Genomic DNA, 24,144 nt, shown 5'->3' on the forward strand with positions numbered 1-24,144 from the left:
TCTTAACTCCTTCTCTCCGTCCCCATTGGTTGCGTCTTGGTTCTCACCAGAGTGAGTTTTCTAAGCCGGGCGGAGGTGATGCTGTTACGCTATTCCCTAGACACCTTCCCCTAGCGCTCCCTGCCCTTCGGGATAAAATTATGCCCAAGACCAGGCCTTCAAAGCTCCCATGGTCCAGGCTGCCCTTCCACCCAAGGGCAGTCCTACCGACTCCGGCCCCCGCCTGGTGCGGTGGCCACGCTGAGCCACCTTCCGCGCCTCTAAATCCAGGCGGAATTAGCCGGTGCCGCCGCCCCGGGCTGCTGCGAGGCGGGTCCAGAGCTTTTACCGCTGCGCTCGTCACCCGACTGCAGCGATTGGTTGACTCACTCGGGCCTCCGCGGCCGAGCGCGGGACGGGCCTCCAGTCCGCTTGCCTCTAGCGCCACCGTGCGCCGTGCCCCCCGCAAAAGCGGCGCTTAACGCAATAGAAGCCCATTGCCCCGGGTGGTTGTTACCTTTAGGGACGGTTTTAGGTAACAGAAAAAGGAAAAGGGATCGCTGCTTAGAGCCGAGGGTTGTTTGGCTCAGTGACTCCATGTGGGGACCAAGGAGAAGGGCACCGGAATGAGGGACCGAGTCTTCATTAAAGAGTCCTTGGGGCAGGACAGTTTTAGGCTCAGGATGAGCGCCGTTTTTCATAATGGAACTCAGCCCTCCTCACCCCGTCCCGAGTCAAATCGAAGAAACACCTTGAGTCGCACATCCCCACCCGCTTCGAGGGCAAATTCTCCAGCCCGCTGTGCTTGTCATCCTCTCGCTGGGTCTCGGTCCCCGCATGTGCCGAGGCCGGCTGCACGGCCCCTCCCACCCCAGCCCCGCGCGGGGCCCCCGGATCGCGGGACACTGGCGGCCACGGGGAGGTCGGTTGGGAACAGTCCTTCTCGAAGTCGCCCGCGATGTCTCCGCCAGACGACAGACCCCTCCGGGAGACAGACGGACCTCGGGCTCGGAGCCGCTGGTTCCCGGGGCAGAGGACGCGGGCCGGAGGAGACGTCTGCGCCGCTTAGGGCCCCCTGTGAGCCCCCAGCCGTGCGGGTCGCAGCCGAGGCGCCGGGTAAGCCGGCGCCTTCCCTGCAGCGAGACCAGAACGCCGGGCAGGACCTCGCGGCCGGGTAGCGGCACTGAGTCCTCCGGTCCTCCAGAGGGCGCTGCGGCGGATCGGTCCGCAGACCAGCTTTTCAAGCGGCCAGGCCCGGGGGGAGCCGCGAGCTCCAGCTGCCGAGCCTGTTCTGTCAGTGGAGGCGGGACGACTGCGGAGGGGGTTCGGGGAAGCGAAGTGCGCGGCCCGAGCGCGACTGGGGGACGCCCGGAAGGCTCAGGGTCTACCTGGATGGAAGCTGCGGGCATCGCGGGCAGGTGGGATGACCGGATTTGATGTGTAATGCCGGCTGGATCTGCAGAGGAAGGGTTAGCGGAGTGGGGGAGGGAAGCCTTCCTCTCACTTTGTTCGGAGGCCAAAGCGAAAGGCTGGGGGTGCTGTTATGGACACAAAATAGGCACTCGGGTGGGCTGGCTCTGTGGAGAGGGGCTGGCATCGGGCTGTGACAGCGCGAGAAAGGCTGGGGGCGGGGCATGTGCTTTTGGGTCGGACGCCCCCGGGAGGACCGAGCCCTGGGAGTGTGGGAGATGGCGGGCGGGGTTGGGCGTTCGAGGGAAGGACAGTCGGCAGGATTTGCGGGAAAGTGGCGGGGGCAGGGGTATTGAAAGCATCGGGGTGCGAATGCGGCATGCTTTTGGCAGGACTGGGATGTGGCCGTGAAGCTCAGCGGGCAGGTGTTTGAGGGCCACGGGGCGGGGGTGGGTAGGCGTGGACTCAGGGGTCCTGCCTTACTCCGTGTCCCTCCTTCAGCCACCATGTTCAACCAGCAGCTCCAGCAGCAGCAGCTCCTCCAGCTCCAGCAGCTGCTCCAGCAGTGCCCCCCGCAAGCCCCGCTGCCCATGGCCGTCAGCCGGTGAGCTCCCCTCCGGAGGGGTGGGCGGCTTCAGCCCTGGCACTCAGAACCCCCCTCGTGGAAACCCCATCCCAGCCCTTTCTCCCAGGGACACCCCTGTCTCAGCCCCGGAAGCCGTCACTTCCCACCTTGAGAGGTTCTCGTGGCTGCGGTAGAAAGGGGCAGGGAATGGAGGTGAGGGAAGAGGGAGGGTCTGACGCCCCCAAAGCCCTCTGACATTCCCACCCCGACTTCCAAAACACAGGGGGCTTCCCCAGCAGCAGCCACAGCAGCAGCTTCTGAATCTCCAAGGTGCCAACTCCGCCTCCCTCCTCAATGGCTCTGTGCTACAGAGAGCTTTGCTTTTGCAGCAGTTGCAAGGTAGGACCGGCCCCTTCTCACTGCATCTTCATGCTGGTGCCCACGTTGCATCCCCAGCATCCCCGCTGGCACTCAGTCTCAGCAAATCCACATGCTAACTCAGAGGGAGCTACCCTCGGTGTCCTAATCCGCAGCTGAGGACTCAGAGGCTGCAGGAGGTGGTAGTCCCAGAGTTGCTCAGCAGGACATGGGTCTTTCTGATGGCAAAGGCGTGCCCTTGGCCGTGGTGCTGGCTCTGTGGTCAGTCCTCAGCACAAACTCACTCCCATTCAGATTAGATGAGATGATGGAGAAAAAGATCTCTTTGGACCACTCTCCCCTGCATCCCATTTGACAGATGAGGAGGCTGAGGTCCAGACCTGGGGGAAGCTGTTTGCCCAGGGTCATGCAGCTAGATTAAGGCCTGAGCCTTCTGACCCCCTAGATCTCCGTGTGGGTGTCTCTAGCCTTATGTAGTAGGCCTGTGCCCTTGACTCAGTTTCCCCATGTGGAGAGCAGTCTCTCAGCTCTTCCTTTTAAGATGCTGCTCCAGATACCTGAGCCCGTTCAGTATTAATCTTAGGACCCCAGTGACCTGGGGCAAGCTCCTGTTCAGACCCAGCCCCTCCTGCACGGTAGCTGTGGCTTGCTGTGTCCTTCTGGGTGGTGCACTGTGCTGAGACCTTTACAAACACAATTCCTCGGCTCTGCTGACAACCCTGGGGGTGGGGGGTGGAGGAAGATACACTCGTGATCCCATTTTACAGATGAGAAAACTGATTCCTAGAGAGGAAGCATGTGCCCACGGTCACCCAGGGAGTAGGTATGGATTAGAGGGAGAGTTAGAGCCCAGGTCTTGCTACAGAGCTGTGTTCTTAGACCCTAGGCTGTCCTGCCATTCAGCAGGGTACCCTGCCAGGTTGGAAGATGTGTTGGTTGTCATTCCCAGCCCTGCCACACAGGCGTGGAAGGTCCTGGAATTGATTTACAAATGGTCAGTAGATAGGTGGAGAGACAAAAGCACACACAGGTGTGTATATGATATATACACATACATGTCCCTCCTTTTCTTTCCCATTTTAAAAGTCACACTTGTCAAACAAAAGTGAAAAAAAAATTTTTTTTAGAGGATAAGGAAACCCAAATTGTCATAGATAGACTCACTCACCTTTTGAAGGAAAACAAAAACAGAAGACACCTGTCACGGGTTGGGTGTATTTCCTCCCAATTTTTTCTAGGCCCAAACTTGGGAATTTGTATATGATTGTGGTTGGTTACTGACATGGAAGTGAAAGGTTGTATCTGCTTTTTCGTGGACTAGAGTGGCATGATCATTTGCCAGATGATTTGACAGTCTCTGTAAAAATTATTATTATTATTATTATTATTTAAGATTTTATTTATTTGACAGAGAAAGAGAGCATGAGCAGGGGGAACAGCAGAGGGAGAGGGAGAAGCAGATCCCTGTGTGGGGCTTGATCCCAGGACCCCAGGATTGTGACCTGAGTCAAAGGCAGCTGCTTAACTGACTGAGCCACCCAGGCACCCCTAAAAATTATTTTTTAATAGCTGTTCATGTTCCACTGGAGGGCAAGCCCTTATGTACCTAAACTCAGCTGCTTCCTTTTTCTCCCCACCCTCCCTTTTTTTTCCTTTTTCTTTTTTTCTTTGTTTTAAATAACACGGGGCTGAATGTCATGTTTGAGACGATTTTCTTAGAATATATTCCGAAAAGTAGGAAAGCTGTGTCGGGGGACGGATGTTTTATGGCTTTTGATAAGTGTTGCCAACTTGCTTTCCCAAAGGACTGGACCAGTTTGCAATGCCACCAGCCACGTACGACAGTAGCGGTCTCACCATGCCCACAGCAACACTGGGTATTATATGCTTTTTATATATATATATATGTATATATACCTGATTTACTAACTTGGTTGGCAAAAAAGCTACATCATTAATATTTTAATTTACATTTCTTGGAGTGCTAGTTCAGTCGAACGTTTTTTATTTGTTTGTTAAACATTCATATTTCTTTTTGTGACTTGTCCATGTCCTTTGTCCATTTTTCTTTTAGATCTTTGAGATCTCTTGATCTTACTCTTTTTAATAGCCGGTTGGCATTCTCTTTGCACATGTATGTACCTGTATTTGTTTTGTTTTAAGTCAATGTTCATTGAACACTTCCTGGATCCCAGGCACACTTGTATATCTCAGTGAATCCTCATAAAACCACGGGTCAAGCACTATTATTATCCCATTGTACAGATCAGGGAACTGAGGCTGAGAAGGGGGAAGTGATTTGCTCAAGGTCACAGAGCTTGGGCTATAGGACTTGAACTAGGTGTGACAGCACATTTGACCCATGTCCTCAACCCCTATGCTTTGTATCCCAGCTTTGGAGCAAGGATTCGAACTGTCGCTTGTACTCGAACTTCCTGAGCACTGGGCCTCTGAGTTAGATGAGGTGCTTGCCCTTATAGGAGTTCCAGGGTGGTTGGGTGGTGGGAAGCAGACAAGGAAATTGTGCAGTTCGTCCCAGGACAGGGAAGCTGGCGCCTCTGGGCACACACAGCAGATCTGGGATGGCCTCTCAGTGGATAAACACCTAACGGGAGATCTGAAGGATGAGCGGAGGTGGTCAGGGCAGGAAAGTCCAGGCAGAAGGAACAGCATATGCAAAGGCCCAGAGGCAGGAAAGAACCAGCTTGCTGAGGGATGCACAGAAACATATGGCTGGAGTGTAGTGGGTGCATGTGTGGGGAGAACGGCAAGAGAGGAGGTGTGGGAGGAGGGCAGGGCCAGACCCCCACAAGGTGAGGAATGGGCTCCTTTCCAAGCAGCAGGGAGCTATGGAAGGATTTAAGCAGGTGGAGAGGAGTGAAGGCAGAATGTGCAGAGACCCTGGGCAAGCTACTCCTCCACTTTGTGTCTGTTTTGTCATTGGTAGGGACCATAACACCCACCCTGAGGGGTGGCTGGGCTGAGTGACTGAGGCCGTGCATGCAAAGTGCTCAGCGAGTGCCTGGTTCCCAGTAGACTTTTGAAGGAGGGTGGGTGGGATAGGACAACGTCTTATTATTCCAGGGACCACTCAGTCAACTTGTTGATTCTCCCTAGGGGTACTGTGCTGGGTCTCACACATCTTAAGGTGTGCCCTAAAGCATGCTGGAGGGAGTGGGGTTGCGGGTGTGCGCAAGCTGCTGATCACGGTGTCCCTCTCCTCAGCTTGAGCAGAAAGCCAGCCCTAAAGCCCCCTCACCACCAGTGCCGAAGGTGGGAGTGGGCCTTCGGTTCTCAGCTCTCTCCCCTGGCTGCTGTTGCATGGGAAGGGTCCCTATAAAGTCATCTGTGTTGTTTCCATGTTGCTTTGGGGGGCTGACGCCTTACCCTGGCCTCTAGCATCCAACAGCATTGTAACCCTTCTCCCCTCTTCCTGCCCGCAGGTAACCTCCGGGGCTACAGCCTGGCGACCCCGAACCTGACGCCCCCCAGCCTCACTCCCCCACAGCTGGCTACCCCGAATCTACAGCAGTTCTTCCCCCAGGCCACTCGGCAGTCCTTGCTGGGTCCCCCTCCTGTCGGGGTCCCCATGAACCCCTCCCAGATCAACCTTTCAGGGCGGACTCCCCAGAAACAGGCCCGCCCCCCCACCTCCAGCACCCCCCATCGCAAGGTAAGTGATGGCCGATGGGGGTTGGTGGTGCTGAGAACGGGGATGGTAGCGGGAAGGTCATACCTGGGCATCAGCCCAGCTGCACCCACCTGGCTCAGTCTGGTCCTCAGTTTCCCCATATATAAAAAGAGGAGCGTAAGTTGGCCTTGTTTAGGGTTTCCCAAATTTCAGATATTCATGAACCTCTGATGCGATGTTTTCCATATCCAGTGGATGCAATGTTTTCCATATCCAAACGCCACCAGTAATCTTAATTGACCTGACGTTTCTCTCTTTGCAAACACACGAAGACACAAAAAATGACAGAACACTCTAGTAGTTTGAGGTGCCCTTTAATGGTTTTCAGTAAATCCACACTGCCCTGTAGAAAGAAAAGACGAGCCATATATTGAATTTACATTTCTCTCGTAATCACATTGACAAAGGAAAAACAAACTGGTGAAACTGATTTTACCGACAGATTTGAGTGAACCCAGTATGGAAAAAAATATATTATCATTTAGCCTTTAATCAATATTTAAAAAATGAACGAGGCATTTTATATTCCTTGGTCTTTTGTACCTAGTCTTCAAAACCTGTATGTCAGTTTGGCTGGCGACATTTGGAGAGCTGAAAAGCCAGGCACCTGGGGTGGGGGCTTAGCTTTAAATGAATTACCTTCTCCATTACATTTATTTAATAAGGAAACATTATGTCACTACCTGAAATTCCAAAAACAATCTAAATTAATTGCTGCTGTCCGTGCAAGTAAAAGAAAGGTAAGGGGGTAAAACAATGTTATGAAACGCTAAACTCTACGCTGTTGCCAACCAAAGGTTCTGGAACTGTACCCCCAGCTCCTTGAGCCTTGTCGGGAGATGGGGCGGGGGGGTTGGGGGCTGAAAGTTATCAGAGGAGGCTCTCCCTGACATAAGCAGAGAGAGTCAAGGAGACTTGCGAGGGGATAACTTCTCTGGGACTGTCCTGTCCCTGAGTGTCCCAGCAGCTCCTCACACACAGCACGCTCTTGAGAACATTCCGGGGCAGGCGTGGCACGCCCCCCTTTTGGGCTACCCTGAGGCCAGCCCACATCTGGAGGTGAGGTGTCTCCCTCCAGAGAGGGGTCCCAGCCTCCAGCCTGCCAGCTGGGGCCTGTCCTCACATGGTCTTCTTGTCTAGAGCTCCCCGCCACTTGTTTTACATCTGGTGAAACTGAGGCTCAGGGAGTGGGGTGGAGGTTGCCCTGGGCTGCACAGACCCAGAGCCCAGGCCTCCTGACTTGCAGGCCAGCAATGCACCTGTTGTGCAGGATGAGAGTCAGATAGTTTCTGAAAGGCCAAAGTCTTGATGCGGTGCATGTTTCCGTCCGGTGCTAGTTCCTCAGGCTCAGGGAGGCGGGAGCAGGCTCCTGGGGCTTACTGGAGTGCCTGGGACCGGCCAGAGCCATGCATTTATTTAGCAAACATCTGTGAGTCCTCTAGGGGCCTCCCTGGTGCCAGTGGCACATCTGGCCTGACCCTCTTGGAGGTCTTAGGCTGGGGAGGTCCAGGCAGAAGGTGGCAGCAGTGGTGAGACATTCGTGCAAATAATATTTCCACCAATGAATTAAGACTTTGGAAAAAGCCCAAAAAGGAAGCCCAGGCTTCTCTGGGAACCCGTATGAAGGGTCTACTCTGGGGTCAAGAGGGCTTCCTGTAAGAAGTAACTTTGAGTGGGTGAGGGCCTGGGGCAGGAAGAAGCCTAGGACTTTGGGGAACAGGAGAGAAGGCCAGTGTGGACCTAGAGAGGGTGAGGGGGAGAGCGGGGAAGCTTGGCTGGAGGTGGGGGCGTGCAGGCAGAGGTCAGACTGGGTGGTGGTTTTGGGCTTGGGTAAGGAAGGATTACTGTAGAGTCAAAGAAGGATTTCAGACTGAAAGGGGCAAAAGCCACAATCAAATTTGCATTTTAGAAGGATCCTTGTGGTTGCTTCATGGAGAAGATGCTTGTGGAGTTAGGAGGGCTCCTCTGTATCCTCCAAATCTGGGTGAACAGCCAGGCAGCTAGATGGACCCACCTAGAGACGATTCCTGGGGTGCTTAGGATCATCTGTAGGCTCCTGTGGACCAGGCCAACCAGAGGTCCCCAGGCCCCTTCATCTCCTAGGGGACCATCACTTCTGCTGTTGGGACAGGGTGTACTTACAAGGGTGGGCGGCAGATGTCAGAACCAGTTTCTGAAAGGAAGCAGGATTCTTCTTCTCAGACCACGCCTGTGGAAGACGAGTCAGACCCCCCAGAGGGGTCTGAGGAAGCTGTCGAGTCCTGCCGAACAAACATGCCGAAAGGTAAGGGAGGGAGGCTGCTGGGCTTTTGGAGGGGCCACGGATTGGGGCAGGTGGGTGCAGGGTCAGTGATGGAGACAGACCTGGGAAGCAGGGCTCTTGGCACAGGGGGAGCCCAGGCCCCATCTCTCGGAGCTAGCTTGTGCTCTACACGGCATCCACAGTCACTCTTCTGCCCTCCGTTCCAGACCAAGGCTCCCCACCCTGCCCAGATGACATCATGAAGGAGAAGCACACTCTAGCACCTACCCCCGAGTCTTGCGAGGCATCTGAGCCACCAGCTAAGAGGTCAAAGAGGTAACTGATGCTGAAAACCTGCCCATGCCCAGGGGACCTATACCCTCATTCTTGCAAAGGCTGGGGGTGAGGGGGTGAGGGGCATTGGGGGGGTGGTCAGGACCCTTCAGGGAGCTGGAGGAAGAAAAGGGCCTTGGCATCTGGCTTGGAGGAAGGTCAAACCCACTTCTGCATCTCACTTGGGAAGGCCCCTGGCCAGAGTCTCTGGTGTCTTCCGTGGGACTGAGCCATCTGGAGGCAGGCTAGGTGGCTGAGTTGGACAAGTGAACGTGTGCATCTGGGGCCTCCAAGTGGGCAGAGGGTGTGCAGTTTTACAGGGCCTTGGATTCATTTTGGCAGATTGTGGGAGGTAGGGCTGAGTGATCCTCCCAATTTATTTAGGCGCGGCTGGGGCCGGGAGAACTGCAGGCCCTTCCCAGAATGCCCAGCTTGTACGTGCTAGAACTAGGACTGAACTTGGATCTTGGCCTTTTTGAGAAGCCCCTAAAGGGTCAGCTGGGAGACGCTGGAAGCTATCTTTCCATCCTCTCTAGCTCAGAGTTGCCCACAGAGAAGGGGCCCCCCGGGCAGCTGCAAGCTAAGGTCCCACCTCGGGCCCGCACCACGGCACCAAAGCAGACACAGACACCCGAGCTGCTGCCCGAGCCACCGGAAGCCCGAGTATTGCCACGATTCCAGCCACGGGTTCTGCAGATCCAGGCCCAAGTGCAGCCGCAGACGCCGCCACTGACGCCCCCCGTGGATACCCCGGCGAGGCGCCAACCGCAGAAGCAGGCGCAGACGCAGACCTCTCCGGAGCACGTGGGGCCGATGCCCGGGCAGGAGGAGGCAGGGCTGCAGAAACAGGCGCAGCCCCAGGCACCTTCCCAGGCCCCTTCCCAGGCCCCGGGCCAGGTGCAGACCCAGCTGCAGAAGCAGGCACAGACGCAGACGTATCCTCAGGTCCAGCCCCCGGATCAGCCACGGGGGCACCCTCCAGCACCGTCGCCCGGGCAGCCGCCGGACCAGACTGAGGGACGGCTTCAGCCCCCGCCACGGGTGCCGGTGCCCACACTGGAGGCGGCGCCGGTTCCGGTTCGTTCTGCGGCGTCGGAGCCACCGCCGGATAAGAGAGATACTGCAGCCGGTAAGTGAGCCCTGGCGCCCAGTTCCCCCGCCATGGGACAGCCTTGGCCGGACCCTTGGCTCCTCCCCTGGCGCCCTGCGTCCTGACCAGGGCTTGGGGCTGTCCCCACCAGAGGCTTCAAGGGCCTGGCCATGGGTAGAGAAGGGGATCATCAATCCCAGGTCCATAGGCCGGTGGGAGACGGACCCATCTATCATTTCAGGCCCAGAGAAGGCCTCGCCGGAGCCGGGGGGCGCCCAGGTCAGCGTGGAGAGCCAGGACGAGTTGACTGGTGGCCTCGATGTGGTAGAATGTGAAAAAAGAGCCAGAGAGATGCTAGGGGTGGGTTGGTGTGCTGCTGGGGTTGCTCGGGGACCAGGGCCCCAGCAGTGGGAGGGTCGTCCACCCCAACCCTTCTGGCCCCTCCTGTTTGCCCACCACCATGAGCTCTGGGCCGAGCAGACTGGCTTTGACTGTGGCTCCTTTGCCTTCCCATGCCTTTGCTTGGAAGAACTGGAGGTACTTGTGGCGACAAGTCCCTTCCAACCTGCTTGTCCCCACGCTGGACCCTTTGGTCCCCTCACAGGGGGAACGTTGCTCCAGGGGAGAGAGCACAGAGCCGACACCTATGCATGCGGTTCAGGTTCCAGCTCTGCTTCAGGGTGTCACTGCGGCCAAACCTGGTTCCTTCTTGGGGTCTCCATTTCTCCATCTGTCACGGGAGGGTGGGGCAGGGTGGTCTTAGGGCCGAGTCCTGGCTGTGGTACTCCCTAGTTCTGTGAGCCTGGACAGTCACCTTCCAGCTCAGTGCCTCAGTTTCCCCATCTGTGAAGGGGGCTGTCAGGAAGGTTCCGGCAAGATGCCGGAGCATGGGGGGCCTGGCCCATCACAGGTGCCCCGCCGGTGGTAGCTCTTGCCCCTGCTCCCGGTGCAGGTGTGGGGTGCCGGGGGCTCCCTGAAGGTCACCATCCTGCAGAGCAGTGACAGCCGGGCCTTCAGCACCGTCCCTATCACCCCTGTGCCCCGCGCTGGCGACTCCGCGCCCACTGCCCCAGCCACCGCCAGCACGCCTTCTAAGCAGACCCTCCAGTTCTTCTGCTACCTCTGTAAGGCCAACTGTAGCAGCCAGCAGGTACTGCAGGCCCGGGCCTGGGGAGGGGGCTTCCGGTGGGCAGCTTGGTGGTGTCTGTAGGGCGTGCCCAGGCCAGGCAGCCTTGCCCGAGCGCCCCGTGAGCACAATGAGCGCCATCCACGGCAGCTGTGCATCTGCTCTGGAGACACTTCCTGACCAGCCAAGAAGTTAGGATCTTCGGGTCCAGCAGGCCAGGTCTGAATCAGCCCTGGCTAGCAGTGTAGACGCCAGAGGGCAGACTCCCCTCCGTGTGCCTCCGTTTCCATGTGTATCAGATGAAGAAACATCAAGAACCCACCTTGCTGGGAGGCTCTGAAGATTTGGTGACTTGACCTTGAAGTCCAGAGCCCCCGGCCCAGCCCAGAGCGAGCATAGTAGCCTTAACAGCACTATGCTTGTATTGTTGTGACTGCTTGCCTGTGTCATCCTGAGCAGAGCCATGGGGTCTGGAGGCCAGTCGGACTGCTCCTTGTCTCTGAGGGGCTCACGCAGTGCCCAGGGGGAGCTGTCAAAGCTCCGGCTGCTGTGTGCTCACTTGGCGCCTCTGTTCACCACCATGCTTTGGCCCCCGCAGGGCTGTTGTAAGAAAAACGGCCTCAGTGGCGGTGGTGGTGACAGCGGGGTGGCCATGAAGCTAGGGCCAGGCCCCACCCTCCCCCACTGATCCCGGGCTCACTCTTCATCCCGCCACAGGAGTTCCAGAACCACATGTCGGGGACCCAGCACCAGCAGCGGCTCGGGGAGCTCCAGCACACGAGCCAGGCCTGCCTCTTGTCCCTGCTGCCCGTGCCCCGGGATGTGCTGGAGAGAGAAGATGAGTGAGTGGGAATCTCGAAGGCTCCATGCTGGGGGGTGGACGGCCTTGCAGGCCAGGCCAATGGGGGCGCCCTGAGTCCACCATCTGCAAGGTCTCCCTTTGGGTTCAGTATTGTTCACCGCCAGAGGCCCCTTCACACCGTTAACTGTTTACCTGTAGACCTCAGTTTTCCTCATCTGTAAAATGGCCTGGTAAAGGGTGCAGTGCAAGAATTCATGAACTAGATAGTCTCTTAAGGTGCCATCCAGGCAGGAACAGTGTGACCACCCACATGGGAAGGAAGTGGGTCATGGCACAGACCCCTGGTTCCCTGGCATAGGTGCTGACCCCTCCCCCTCGGTCATCTTGTAGCCCGAGGTTACAGCTACCCTCCATTTCCCCCTTTCATTGTCACGGGTGCATCATTGATCCAAAATGTGAGCCCTTGTGGAGTCCAGGACTAGCTCATGGGCTGAGGAGGCCTGGTAGACGCTGGGAGACCTTACACCCCTCTGTGGGCAGTCACAGAGGCCTACAAGAAGGGGAGAAGCAGGTCAGTGCCACCTCAGGCCATGCTGGGGGGCATGGGCTCTGTCCCACAGGACAGCTGCCCCTCCGCCTCAGGTCTCCTGATTGTTCCGGAGAGTCTAGAAACCCAGCTTTGTAGGTGAAGTCTCCCAATTTCAGAATGTTAGCAGCTAGTTCAGAAGCAAAATGAAACAAAGCCTAGGGAGGCCGAATCCAACCCCATCATGGGCTGGACAGGCCCCAAGGCAGTGGCTGGGGACTCCGCTGGGAGCACTCACAGAGGGTCACAGCTCAGAGCTTGCGGCTTGCATGCCCTGGGTGACGGAGCGCTCTCTCCAGAGGTAGCGGCCTCTCCATTAGGCAGTTCTCACTTTGAGAAAAACTTCCTGACGTGGCGTGTAGCACATTCTTGAGCCTTAAACCTCCCCCTGCTCAGGGAGGGGACCCAGGAATTCTCCTTGGGGGAAGTAATCATAAATACAGAAGAAAGGTGACTCCTGAAGACGTTCCTTGCAGAGGATTGTCAGGTTGAAGAATTTTCTTTGGAAAGTGTGGCAGATCTCCACTCCTGGGGGATGCGTTAGCTCAGGCTTGTCCGCGTGGTGGAACAGCTCCTAAGTAGGACAGTAGCAGGGAATTCAGAAGGCTGTGGAAACGTCAGGGTTCCAGGGGTTCCAGGGGCACCTGGGTGGCTCAGTGGGTAAAAGCCTCTGCTTTCAGCTCAGGTCATGGTCCCAGGGCCCTGGGATCGAGCCCGGCATCAGGCTCTCTGCTCAGCAGGGAGCCTGCTTTCCTTCCTCTCTCTGCCTGCCTCTCTGCCTACTTGTGATCTCTGCCTGTCAAATAAATAAATAAAATCTTAAAAAAAAAAAAAGAACAGGATTCCAATCCGCATTTGCAGAATGAGCTCAGTTATATAAAAACCTATCTTGTGGACACAAGGAAACTAGAAGGTGTGGCCCATCCTGCAAACAGGCTTTAGGGTCAGGGAACTCACCGAACCGTCTCCTGATGATGTCGCCCCTTGAAGCCTGACCGGGTCCCCTGAGGCCACAGTCCTTCCAATAGGCTGCCTGTTCTTCCTTCGTCCAACACAGTCAGAAACTTGGGGCTGATCCCGTGCCTGGCCCTCGGACCCTGCAATGGGAGTCCCTGGCCTCCCAGAGCTCACCACAGCCCAGCGGAGGCAGAGAGGGGATCAGGTCCTCCATGTCTGCTGTAGAAAATGCTGTGGCAGTGGCCCTTTGGGGTACCAGAGGGGAGTCTGGCTTACTGGGGGTGGGGGGCGAGAACAGCTCCAGGAAGGACAGGGCATCTGATCTGTCAGGGCCAGGTAGGTTCAGGTCTGTCACCGTCCTGCTAGCCTCCTGGTGTCCCAGATGCTTCTCATTCTCTCCCCGCCCAGCTTCCGTGGTTATTATTCTTGTCTAAGTATTTTTCCAGATGCATCTCAGAACCGTTGTTAAGTTTCTAAAAACACATCGTGTTGGAATTGCGTTACATTTATGGCGCATCCTGGGAGAGTGGCTGTCTTCCCAACGAGGGCCGTGTCACACTCGTTCTGTTTGTCACCATTCAGAGAGCCCCCGCCGAGGCGCTGGTGTAACACCTGTCAGCTCTACTACATGGGGGACCTGATCCAGCACCGCAGGACGCAGGACCACAAGGTCTGAGCTGCAAGGGCGCCCACAATGCTGTCTCCCAGCCACAGGACTCGTGGGGGTCCTCTGGCAGCTCCTCTCTGGCCCTGCCCTATCTCTGTCCTCTGTTGCCACCTGCTGGAAGCCCATGGCACAGGGAGGGGGACGTGTGCCCATGTTCTAGGGAAGGGGTGGAGCACAGCCAGCTGATGCCAGAGGTGGCGGCCTGCGTGTGGGAGAGGAGGGGTCACTGGGCACAGTCCGGCTGCCCCTGGGGACACTGCTCACCACCCACTGGCCTGCCCTCCTTTCGCCAGATCGCCAAGCAATCCCTGCGACCTTTCTGCACCATTTGCAACCGCTATTTCAAGACCCCCCGCAAGTTTGTGGAGCACGTGAAGTCCCAGGGACACAAGGACAAAGCCAAGGAGGTAGCCCCAGCTCTCTTGGAGGATGTGAGCCCAGGGAGGCCCAGAGCCTTGGCCGAGGCCACACAGCGGGTTGAGGTTTTAGCTCAGTCTGAACTCGGCAAGTCCAGAGGGATTGGGGCTCTGGGGGTGCCCAGGGAGGTGGGGGTGGCACCTCAGCCGCCTAGAGCAGACCTGAGCCCTGGCCCATCCCCCTGAGCAGCTGAAGATGCTCGAGAAGGAGACGGCCGGCCAGGATGAGGACCACTTCATCACGGTGGATGCCGTGGGCTGCTTTGAGGGTGATGAAGAGGAGGAGGAGGATGACGATGACGAAGAAGAAGAGATCGAGGTTGAGGAGGAATTCTGCAAGCAGGTGCTTGGGGCGGGGTGGGGCGGGGGAGGCAGGCTGGAGACTAGACTCCCAGACCAGGCGGGACCTCACCCCCCCCCCCAGAGGCCAGGGGCGCAGTGCTGGCATTGTAGGCACTAACGTATCCCATGATTTAGTATCAGTGGAACTGTATTCCATACGACTAGGTGCAAACACACGTCGTGAGGACCACAGGTGGCCGGCAACAGGACCTCGGAGCCTGCCTGAAATCTGGACCTGTGTTGAGGGAGGGAGAGGGCATCTCAGGCCAGTAAGGGCACTGGAGAGAACTATGCAGGTACACAGGAAGCATCAGCGTGAGATGAGGATGATGATGGTAGTAGCAGTCAACACCAAGCATTTATTATATGCCAGGTGTGTACCAAGCACATTCTAGGCTGAATCTCACCGACTTGGATGCCGGGAAGCGAGGCTCCAGAGCCTGTGCTCATAACAAGCAAGGACCTGGAGGAACTTGGGTTCTTTTCGTTTAAGAAAAGAAAAGCAGCTACTCTGAGCCAGGCCCTGGTGCTGGATGTGGCACTACATGGGGATCAAGGCCCCTGCCTGCCCAGAGCTTGCCTGTTGCAGGTCAGAGTGGAGAGGGGCTGCCAGAGGGGCATCGTGGAGGGGCTCTGGGTGAATGGTTGCGAGGGTGGTCTTCAGCCCCAAGTGGGTTTGGGGTGAGGCCGCTTTGTTACATGCGACCAGCCATGGTGTGACCTCAGGCAAGCCCCTTGGCTTCTCTGAGCCCCAGTTCTGGAGTCCCAGCTCAGGCTGTGAAGGTGGGTCAAAGCCCAGGCAAAGGGGAGTGGTTGTCACTCTCGGAAGGCACATTTGTTTGCCTGGTAAGGGGAGGAGGGCACTACCAAGCATGGTGGGGCTGTGCAGCTGGAGTCGGAAGGGGCCTCCTCCGGAAGGGGCTTGTGTCCAGCAGGTGAGATGAGGCGTCCTTGATCACCTGAAACCCAGGCCCCCCGGGACTGAGGTCACTGCAACATCAGGCATTCAGGGAGCTGGCAGGGGCTCATGGTTAAGTGTATCCAGGGCTTAGGGCTCACCAGGGTTACCTACCCTGCTCCTCTGTGAACCCTGGACAAGTGAGTCACTGTGCCTGGACCTCAGTTTCTTCTTATGTAAAATGGGTGAACCATGGGGATTCAGAGAGGACATTCATGATGTGTTGGGCACACCTGGCATGGATTATGGTCACTCTGGAAGCAGGAGGGCTTCCTGGAGGAGGGGACTGATTGAGCTGAACTAAAAAATTATAGATTGGGAAGGACACTCTGGCAGGATCAGCGTGTGCTAAGGCTCAGAGAATGCCACCCACAACCTCCTGGATATCCTCCTAGGAATCAAGGGGATGGTGTTGAGAAGCATAGGTGGAAACCAGGCCCCACCTGCGTGTGGGAAGAGCACAGAGGAAGCTGGAACCAAGGCCCACACTTGTATATTTCTAGGTGAGGTCCAGAGATCTATCCATAGAGGAGTGGAAAGGCTCAGAGACCTATAGCCCCAATACCGCATACGGTAAGACTCTGATCGCAACCCCACCTGCAGGAGCTGGGGCCCCCAGGCCCAGCCCCCAGATCCCAGCTACAGCATCCTGGCCAGGAGGCCTCTCCCCTTGTCCTCTTCTCTCCTCACACCTGGAGGGTGGACGAGCATATGGGGCCCCAGAGAGGGAGGGCCACCGGGTTGGCTTAGTGGGGTGAGTCCCTGGACGCTGCTGTCCCACAGGTGTGGACTTCCTGGTGCCCGTGATGGGCTACATCTGCCGCATCTGCCACAAGTTCTACCACAGCAACTCGGGGGCACAGCTCTCCCACTGCAAGTCCTTGGCCCACTTCGAGAACCTGCAGGTGAGTGGGGCCTCCTGCCCCACCTGCCCACCCAGCACGGCCAGCAGCCACCTTCCTCCTGCACTTGGCCTCAGCACACCGGCACACCCCCCCAGGAGGCCCTGCCCACAGAGGGAACCTGAGTAGGGGTGGGACCCAGCTCTTCCTGCTACTGTTCTGGGGGGAGCTGAGGGCCAGGCTGTTAATGCCAGAGCTCTGGCCCCAGGAGGCCGAGAGCACCGTATGGGGTGTGTCTGTCTGTCTCTCTCTCTCTCTCACACACACACACACGCAGTCACAGCATGTCCCATGCAGTCTTGGCCAGGCTGGGGAGGCAGCTGCTGGCATGGAGCATACCAGGTTGGGGAGAGGCCCTGCCTCATCTGCACCTTCTGTGTCCAGAAATACAAGAAGGCCAAGAACCCCAGCCCTACCAGTAGGCCCGTGAGCCGCCGGTGTGCGATCAACGCCCGCAACGCCTTGACTGCTCTGTTCACTTCTGGCGGCCGCACATCCACCCAGCCCAGCACCCAGGACCCAGCGAAAACCCCCAGCAAGGTGACAGCCCAACCCCCTCCGCCCCCAGTACCGCGGCGCTCAACACGCCTCAAACCCTGATGGAGGGAGCGCCTCATGCCCATCCCATCTGGGTCGGGGTCCGCCGTGCTTTACAGAAGTCTTGTGTAGAAATTTGACATGGTTGGTGTTTTTACTGAAAGTCGAATAAAAGAAGGTAATTTGGCTGTGTAGCACCCACCAGCCCTTCTGTCTGGGTGGATGGGGGAAGGGAGCACCCCAGCCTGCTCTCAGCCAGCATCCACCCTCTCTAGTGGCCAAGCCGGAAGGCCAGACAGGCTCCCTAAGCAGGGCCTCTGGGGTCACAAGGCACTTTATCTCTCACAGCCTGTCTCCCTTTCTAATGGGGTCATCTCATTTCAACTCAGATCTCATTTATTCCTTACAGGGACCAGGGGGAGCGGTAGGTCTTACTGTGGTTCCCAAATTATAGGTGAAAAAACTGAGGCCTAGCAAGGTCAAGTGACTTGCTAGAAGTCATACATCTGATGAGTGGCCAGAATTTGCCCTGGGCCTGGGCTCTGGACCCCTGCACTGGCCTCTCCCTCCAGGGGGACTCTAGAAACTGAAGCACAGGAGTCGGGGTCGCCCTATCCTGTGGTTCTGAGTTTGTGGCTCAAGAGCAGGGCCCATCCTTGTCAGGCGACCCTAAGATGAGTCATCAGCGAATGGGGCCCAGGAGGGGCTGGTTCTTTAGTTCTGCTACTTCCCCATTTGGAAAAAACCCTTAGAGGTGGACAAGCAGATCAACCCCGTGACTGGCCAGCTGGGAAGACTGAGGCCAGGAGCGAGGTTACACAGCATGAATAGGAGTTGGCTGTCTTAGTGAAAGGCCCTAGGACCCAGAGAAGCCGAGTGTATCCACAGGGTCACACGGCACGTCCCATGCCGTCACAGCTGGGCTGGGGAATCCACTGCTGTCCAGGAGGGCACCAGGTAGGAAGGAAGCCCTGCCTCACCCCTCACCTGCTCCCTCTGTGTCCAGAAATAACAAGAAGGCCAAGAACCCCTACCCCACCAGCAGGCCCGTGAGTTGCCAGTCACCTCTGGGGGCCAGTGGAGTCCTCACACCCAGGATACAGAGGAGAGGCACAGTGGTGTCGGAGACCCATTTAATGTGGATGCTCAAGGCCTGGGTAGAGTGGGAAGTGCCCCGGAACTTGGCAGGCAGGCAAGGCGGGTGGGTTGTGGGCCCACATTTGACCCCAGAAGGGGATGTCGGGTGGGGTCTGGCCCAGGCATGCCAAGGGGTATACCGGAAGGGTGACTGAGGCAGGCAGACCCACCAGTAGGCCAGCTCTTGAGAAGGTATCTAAGCCAGGTGGTGAGTGCCCAGGCCAGAGTCTTGCCCAGGGAGGCAGGGTTGGGGCCTGCTGGGGGCTCCCAGAACCTAGGAACTGGCATCACTAGGGGCCTCCCCGAGCTGCTGCTGGAACTCAAGGCGTGTCTGCCGGTTGGACTCAAGCAGCTCCTGGAGGCGGGCGTGGAGGTGGTCGTTCTTCTCCTCTAGGTGGTCTAGACAGGAGTTGATCTGGTCCAACATCGAGTTGATGGCAGCATATTCTGGGAGGAAGGGAAAAGAGTTGGCTCTCTGAGTCTCCTCAGGCCTCAAAGACACCTTCCCCCAAACTGTCCCCCCCCTGCCTGTGGGACAAAAGGGCTTTGGACAAGTCCCTACACCTCCTTTCTAACCCTCTGTGTCACCATCTGGAAAATGGGTGGATACCAAAAGTGAAAAGAAATAATACCTTAGTGGTATTATTAGAGCCCCCAGCCAGCCCCATCCTTTTTTCTAGGGTTAGGGTGCTCGGGGGAAGTCAGCCAGACAGTGTCCTGCCCAGGAAGTCCTGCCAGGTGCCAAGTCTCCGCTCCACTTCCTTCATCAACAGCCTAGGAGTCCAGAGCTCACCTTCGGAATCAGCCAGTCTAGGCCACAGCCCTACTCTCCAGCTCTTCCGAGGCTCCCTAACCCCGCCCCGGAAAAGCACCGCCCAGACTCCAAGGCCCCGCCCCTAGTCCCGCCCCCTCTAGCCCCGCCTCCCATGCCCTTTCCTTTCCTCTCACCGGTCTCTACCCACCTCCCGTCCCCTGAACATGCGGTTGCCTCTGCCTGCAATGCGTCCTCCTGTCTTCCCTCCCCCTCTCCTCCTGGATGAGTCCCTCTCACCCTTCACGTCTCAGCATGGATGTGGCCACAGGGAGCTTTCTCAATTCCCCAGACGGGCTCGGGCCTCTATTCCTGATCCCCTTGTCCTCCACACACCTCCACAGCCCTCACCTCAGGCTAGACTACTGTTGAGTGCGTGCTGCTGTGTCCCCCACCAGACTAGAGAGCTTGTGAGACGGGGAATGTTCTTGTGTTCCCTGCTGTCTCCGTGGTGCCCTCGTGGTCACGCAGTAAGCACTAGCTGAATGGATGGATGGACGGACGGATGGATGCGTGAACAAAGCCTCTGACTTTCTAGCCTTTCTGCCTTTGCTCACCTGTCTCTGCCACTCAGAATGCCTCAACCACAAGTCATTCGAGGACCAGCTCAAAACGCTTCCTCTTCTAAGAAGCCTTCCCTGGTCTCCACCAGAAGCCATCACCCCCTCCTCCACAGCCACTCCTGACCTGCCTCTCAGCAGCACAGTGTCCCTTAGGATCCAAGATCTGGGCCTGTGCCCACTGCGGACCCAGTTCGGAGCCAGCCCTGTGACTCAGACACACTCAGCTGCCAGCCTGGGACAAAGAGGGAAGCTGCTGGCAGTGTTTGGAAAAGGCCAGGCTGGAGGAGTGTGTCTGGGATATGGGTGCAAGTGTGCATTCTGAGGGAAGAGCACCATCGCCCGAAGCTGGCACACCTCACAGAGGACAGTCCTGCAAAGTCCCTCCTGGATTGTAGAGTCCAAGCCCCTTGTGGTACCGATGGGAAAACTGAGGCCCAAGAAGGAAGGGACCTATCCAGGATCCGCCAGCTGGTTGGTGGCACAGCCAAGATTCAGAGGGAGCGGGGCACCTGGATTTCGGTCCCCACTCTGCTCCACCCCAGCCAGTGACTGCGTCTTTTTGGGACGGGAATAAGGACTAGGTTGTGAGGATTCCAATGTATTAAGAACTCGGATAGGGTCTGGCCACAGCAAGTACTTAGTAGATGGTCATTATTATCAACACTGCGCATTCTGTGTCAGGTGACACAGGCCGGAGGCAGGTGGTGTCCCCACACCACTGGGACCAGGCTTTATCTGTGTCAAGGGCACTGCCAGTGCTAAGCCTTTGCCTTCTGCCTGGGACAGCCACCTCCCCACTGCACTAAGTCCCGTGAATCTGCCAACACCCACTCAGTGTGACACCTGAGCGGCTTTTCCTGAAGGCTCTCGCTGCCACTGCAGGCTTCCTTCTACACATCTGGCTGCTGTTCACCTGCAGCGCCCAGGGCAAACTGGCCAGCCTGCTACTTACCACCCTGTGGGAGGTCCTCTCCCTCTTTATTAAATGCAGTTCCCAGGTGATCAAAAAGTGTTCTGAAACTACTGTGATGGATGCATGATTCTGAACATCCTAAAACCCACTGACATGTACAATTTAAATGGATACATTGTATAATATGTGAATTAGAGCTCAATAAAGCTGTTAGCCAAACAAAACAAAAAGCAGACTGCATACTTTTCTCACATTTACTAAGTCCTGCCCTTCGACTTGAGAAACCAATCTTTATTACACTACAGAGAAAAATAACCACTCACCAAACACCTGCATGCTTCGATCCTATTAACTATTTTCCATTTTTTTTTTTTTTCTGCTTCATTTAATCCTGACACATCTCAATGCAGGAGACACCAATCATTAGTCTTATTTAACAGACGGGGAAACTGAGGCTCCCCAAGGTGACAGGGAGCTGATGGGTCTCTCTCCGCCCCCCTCCCCCGCAGTGCTGGGCAGGCAACAGGCTGCTCTGTAAGCAGGTCACATTCGCCAAGGCTCCGGGTCACACCGACAAAGGTGGCTGGAGATGCTGACTCAGCAGGGCGGGTTCGCCCACCCAGACTCCCACTAAGCCAAGACGGACCACCAGCTCCATCCCCTCAGGAGTCTCCGCCTCCCCAGGGGCTACAGGATGCGGCTGGAGCAAATGCCAAAAGGGAGAGTGATCCTGAAGCGGCCTCAGCTTCCCCATCTGTAAAAGGGGGCCGGTTGCCCGCAGTTCTCTGGTGCTGCGGTTTCCAGGGACCCACTCGCAGGTGCTCGCCCTGAACCACCCCCCGCCGGCGCCTGCAGCCGCAGCACCGGGGGCGAGGAGTAGGAGGACTCTGCGGTCTCTTCCAACCCCCCAGCGCGGCCCCGCTTCCCCTTTCCAGGACGGCAGCCCCGAGAAAGCAAAGGTCGCTTCAGCAGCCCGCCCTTGGTCACCTGCTTCCCCGAAGCCGTCGTCCTCGCCTTCCGCGCCCGCCTCCACCGACATGCCCAGGTCCCCGTTGGGGCCCGACATTGCGGGTTCGGGCGCCGCGAGGGCCGCGCGACGGTGGAACCCAGCGACCCTCGCGCCGACAGCCAGCGCCGGGCGGAAGGTGGAGGCGCCGGATGGAATGCGAGGCCGGAAGAGTGGAACGGCCCGGCGGAACGCGGCGGGGCGGCCGGGGCCCCGCCCCCAAGGCCGGAACCTCGAGGCGCGAGCTCCGCCCCCTCCCCGCCCCACCGCCAGAACTGCGTCTCCGCCTAGCGTCAGACTCCGCCCCCACACCCAGAGTCCCGCCCACTTCCTGCCTCACAGTCGCGCCCCGCCCCTATCCCCGCCCCGTCCCGTCCGCGGGGCGGGGTCAACCGCGGCTGCCCTCCCAGAAGCCTAGGTGGTGGAAGAGGCGTGGAACCCGGGAGAAGGAGGCAGGCACCCCGGCCCCTCCCCGCAGCTCTGCCTTCGGCTGCGGCCTTGCGGGTTGGCGAATCGGCGCTTCTGCGTGGACGAAATTTGAAACGCGTTGTCTCTAAGGCTCCCTATGGCTTCGGAAGATTTAGGTTCACAGCCTCAGTGAGAGTCACGGTCTGTGTGGCTCAGTGCTGCGCGTGGCGTCAGGAGAAGGTTGGCCCAGCCGCCATCATCCCCCTTTTACCTGGTGGGAAAGGGAGGCCTGCCCAAAGTCACCCGCCAAGCCACTGTCGCTCCTGAGCTGGACCCAGAGGTATTATCCTGGCCAGGAGTCTGGCTGATTCACTTACTGTCCCGTCCCTGTAGCTGCCCGGTGCTGGTCTCATGCTCGTGCTTCCTGTGGGCAGGACATCCTTGGGATCGCGGTCAGACCTGGGTATGTCCCACCATATCCCCCTGAGGAAGATGGAGTCCACAGCCTACCATTCGTGCCTCCACTGACTGGCACACTGGCAGCCCTGCCTTGTCCTCCCAGACCTAGGTGGAATGGAGGTGAGGCCTGCGTTGAACTGAGATGCCTAAATTATAACCATTACCGCTATTTCTGCTTCTGTACCTTCACTTGCTAACCCATGAGGAGATGGAAAAATACCAGCAGACTTTCTATAGACACTCTGTAACCACACATCCCCCACCTAGAATTGAACCTGACAGAATGGCTGCTCCCGGGGGCCCCCATCCGGCTCTGGGCTGAGAGATAACAACCATTTGGCGCCCCTTGGCTTGACAGGAAGACCCCGGTCAATCCTGAGGTGACACATACCCTAGTGGCGCCAACTCAGCAGTTTGAAGAACGACAGCCCTTTGACCTAACCAATAATCTGTTCCCAGCCCTTTCCCGCTCTGTAGCGCGCCAGTCATATTATAGAATTCCTTTTTTATTTTCCCGCGGTATGTGGCGATTTGTTACAAGATACTATGATGTATGCTAAGTCCCTGCCTCCCCAAAAATAGTGTATAAAAAGTGTTGTGATCCTGAGCTCGGGACCTCTTAGCGTCACTGGCAACGTCAAACCCAGGTCTGGGTTTGAACTCGTAATAAACAACCCTTGCTGTTTGGCTTTGACTCTGGACTCTGGTGGTCGTCTTTGGGGGATCTGGAAATTTGGGCACAACAGAACCAGTAAGCAGGGCTGAGAAAGCAAGAGGCCTGGGCATCCGCAGGTGGCTTAGAGGCCCTCCTTAGGACCACAGCATTTAACCAACCAAGAAAGCAAAGCCCCATGAGCCCTGACTGGCTTAGAAACACCTGTATCCGAGCATGGCACACAGGTCTGCAGAGATACAGGTCACCGGTGTGGATGTGCCGATGTAATCCAAACACATTTATCCCTGTAGGGACGAGACACCCAAACAAAAAACACAGGCACGTGTTTTCCTCTTAAATGTGAAATCACACATGAGATCAATGGGACCTGACTCGATGTCTAGACCAAGGGAGAAACACGCAGACTCCAGGGCACAGGGGAAGGATCAGACAAACCCTCAGAAAGTCACGTAGTTTCTCAGAAACAGACGTCGGCATGCACAGATCCACACAGATCTGCATACCTCACGGTCAGTCACAGCAGGTGCCCCAGGCATGCTGGAGTTTGATGCAGTGCTGGGGTCCCAGGGAAGGCCTCTCCCTCCGCCCACCTCACTGCCATGGTCGAGGTCCGTAAACCAGACCACAGGACAAAACAGTGACCTACTCCATCCAGCCCTGATGAGGGAAAGGGATGTGCTCTGGTGCTGCCCTGCCTCTGCAGACCTTGTTCCCCTCTGTGTCGCCGTCTCATTAGCCCTGTCATGGTTCCCTCTTTGAACTCAGTGTAGTGGTCTGCCCCCAAAGATATCTGGATGGTAATCCTTGGAACCTAAGAACAATACTTTATTTGGAAAAAGGGTGGGAGCTGATGTGATTATAGGAAGTATTCTGGGATGGGGAGATTACCTTGGATCCAGGTGGGCCCTCAATGTAATCATAAGTGTCCCTAGAGAGAGGGATGTCAAGGGAAATTTGACTGCAAACAAGAAAGAAGGCCACGTGAGAACCTCAGCAAAGAGAGAGATTCGGAGATGCCGCACTGCTGTCTTAAAAAAGGAAGAAAGAGGGGTGCCTGGGTGGCTCAGTGGGTTAAAGTCTCTGCCTTCAGCTCAGGTCATGATCCCAGGATCCTGGAATCGAGCCCCGAATTCGGCTCTCTGCTTGGCAGGGAGCCTGCTTCCTCCTCTCTCTCTCTGCCTACCTGTGAT

The 24,144-nt window shown here is 57.1% G+C and overlaps 2 protein-coding genes across 7 annotated transcripts; one reads left to right on the forward strand and one right to left on the reverse strand.

Annotated features, from left to right (window-relative positions):
- Positions 1-1,239: 1,239 nt before the first annotated feature.
- CIZ1 (CDKN1A interacting zinc finger protein 1) lies at positions 1,240-20,609 on the forward strand. 6 transcript variants are annotated; one of them, XM_044264798.1, is made up of 18 exons: positions 1,240-1,397; positions 1,891-1,993; positions 2,238-2,353; positions 4,138-4,209; positions 5,776-6,005; positions 8,211-8,307; positions 8,493-8,601; positions 9,135-9,727; positions 9,930-10,048; positions 10,641-10,838; positions 11,532-11,656; positions 13,742-13,829; positions 14,120-14,233; positions 14,433-14,585; positions 16,046-16,115; positions 16,326-16,447; positions 16,829-16,984; positions 19,504-20,609. In XM_044264798.1, the coding sequence occupies exons 2-18, from the start codon at positions 1,896-1,898 to the stop codon at positions 19,555-19,557; spliced, it is 2,514 nt and encodes an 837-aa protein (XP_044120733.1). In that variant the 5' UTR covers positions 1,240-1,397; positions 1,891-1,895; the 3' UTR covers positions 19,558-20,609. The 6 variants fall into 6 exon arrangements, with proteins under 6 accessions (XP_044120733.1, XP_044120735.1, XP_044120732.1 ...); XM_044264800.1 differs by lacking the exon at positions 19,504-20,609 and adding an exon at positions 18,799-19,490; XM_044264797.1 differs by lacking the exon at positions 19,504-20,609 and having other exon boundaries at positions 16,829-17,169.
- On the reverse strand, positions 18,098-21,598 carry BBLN (bublin coiled coil protein). The gene is made up of 2 exons (XM_044264803.1): positions 21,393-21,598; positions 18,098-18,565 (listed from the first exon to the last, which is right to left on the reverse strand). Exons 1-2 carry the CDS (start codon positions 21,469-21,471, stop codon positions 18,393-18,395), a joined length of 252 nt encoding a protein of 83 aa, XP_044120738.1. The 5' UTR covers positions 21,472-21,598; the 3' UTR covers positions 18,098-18,392.
- Positions 21,599-24,144: the final 2,546 nt, after the last annotated feature.

This window comes from Neovison vison, chromosome 9 (genome assembly GCF_020171115.1).
Source record: "Neovison vison isolate M4711 chromosome 9, ASM_NN_V1, whole genome shotgun sequence".
NCBI classification, from domain to species: Eukaryota; Metazoa; Chordata; class Mammalia; order Carnivora; family Mustelidae; genus Neogale; species Neogale vison.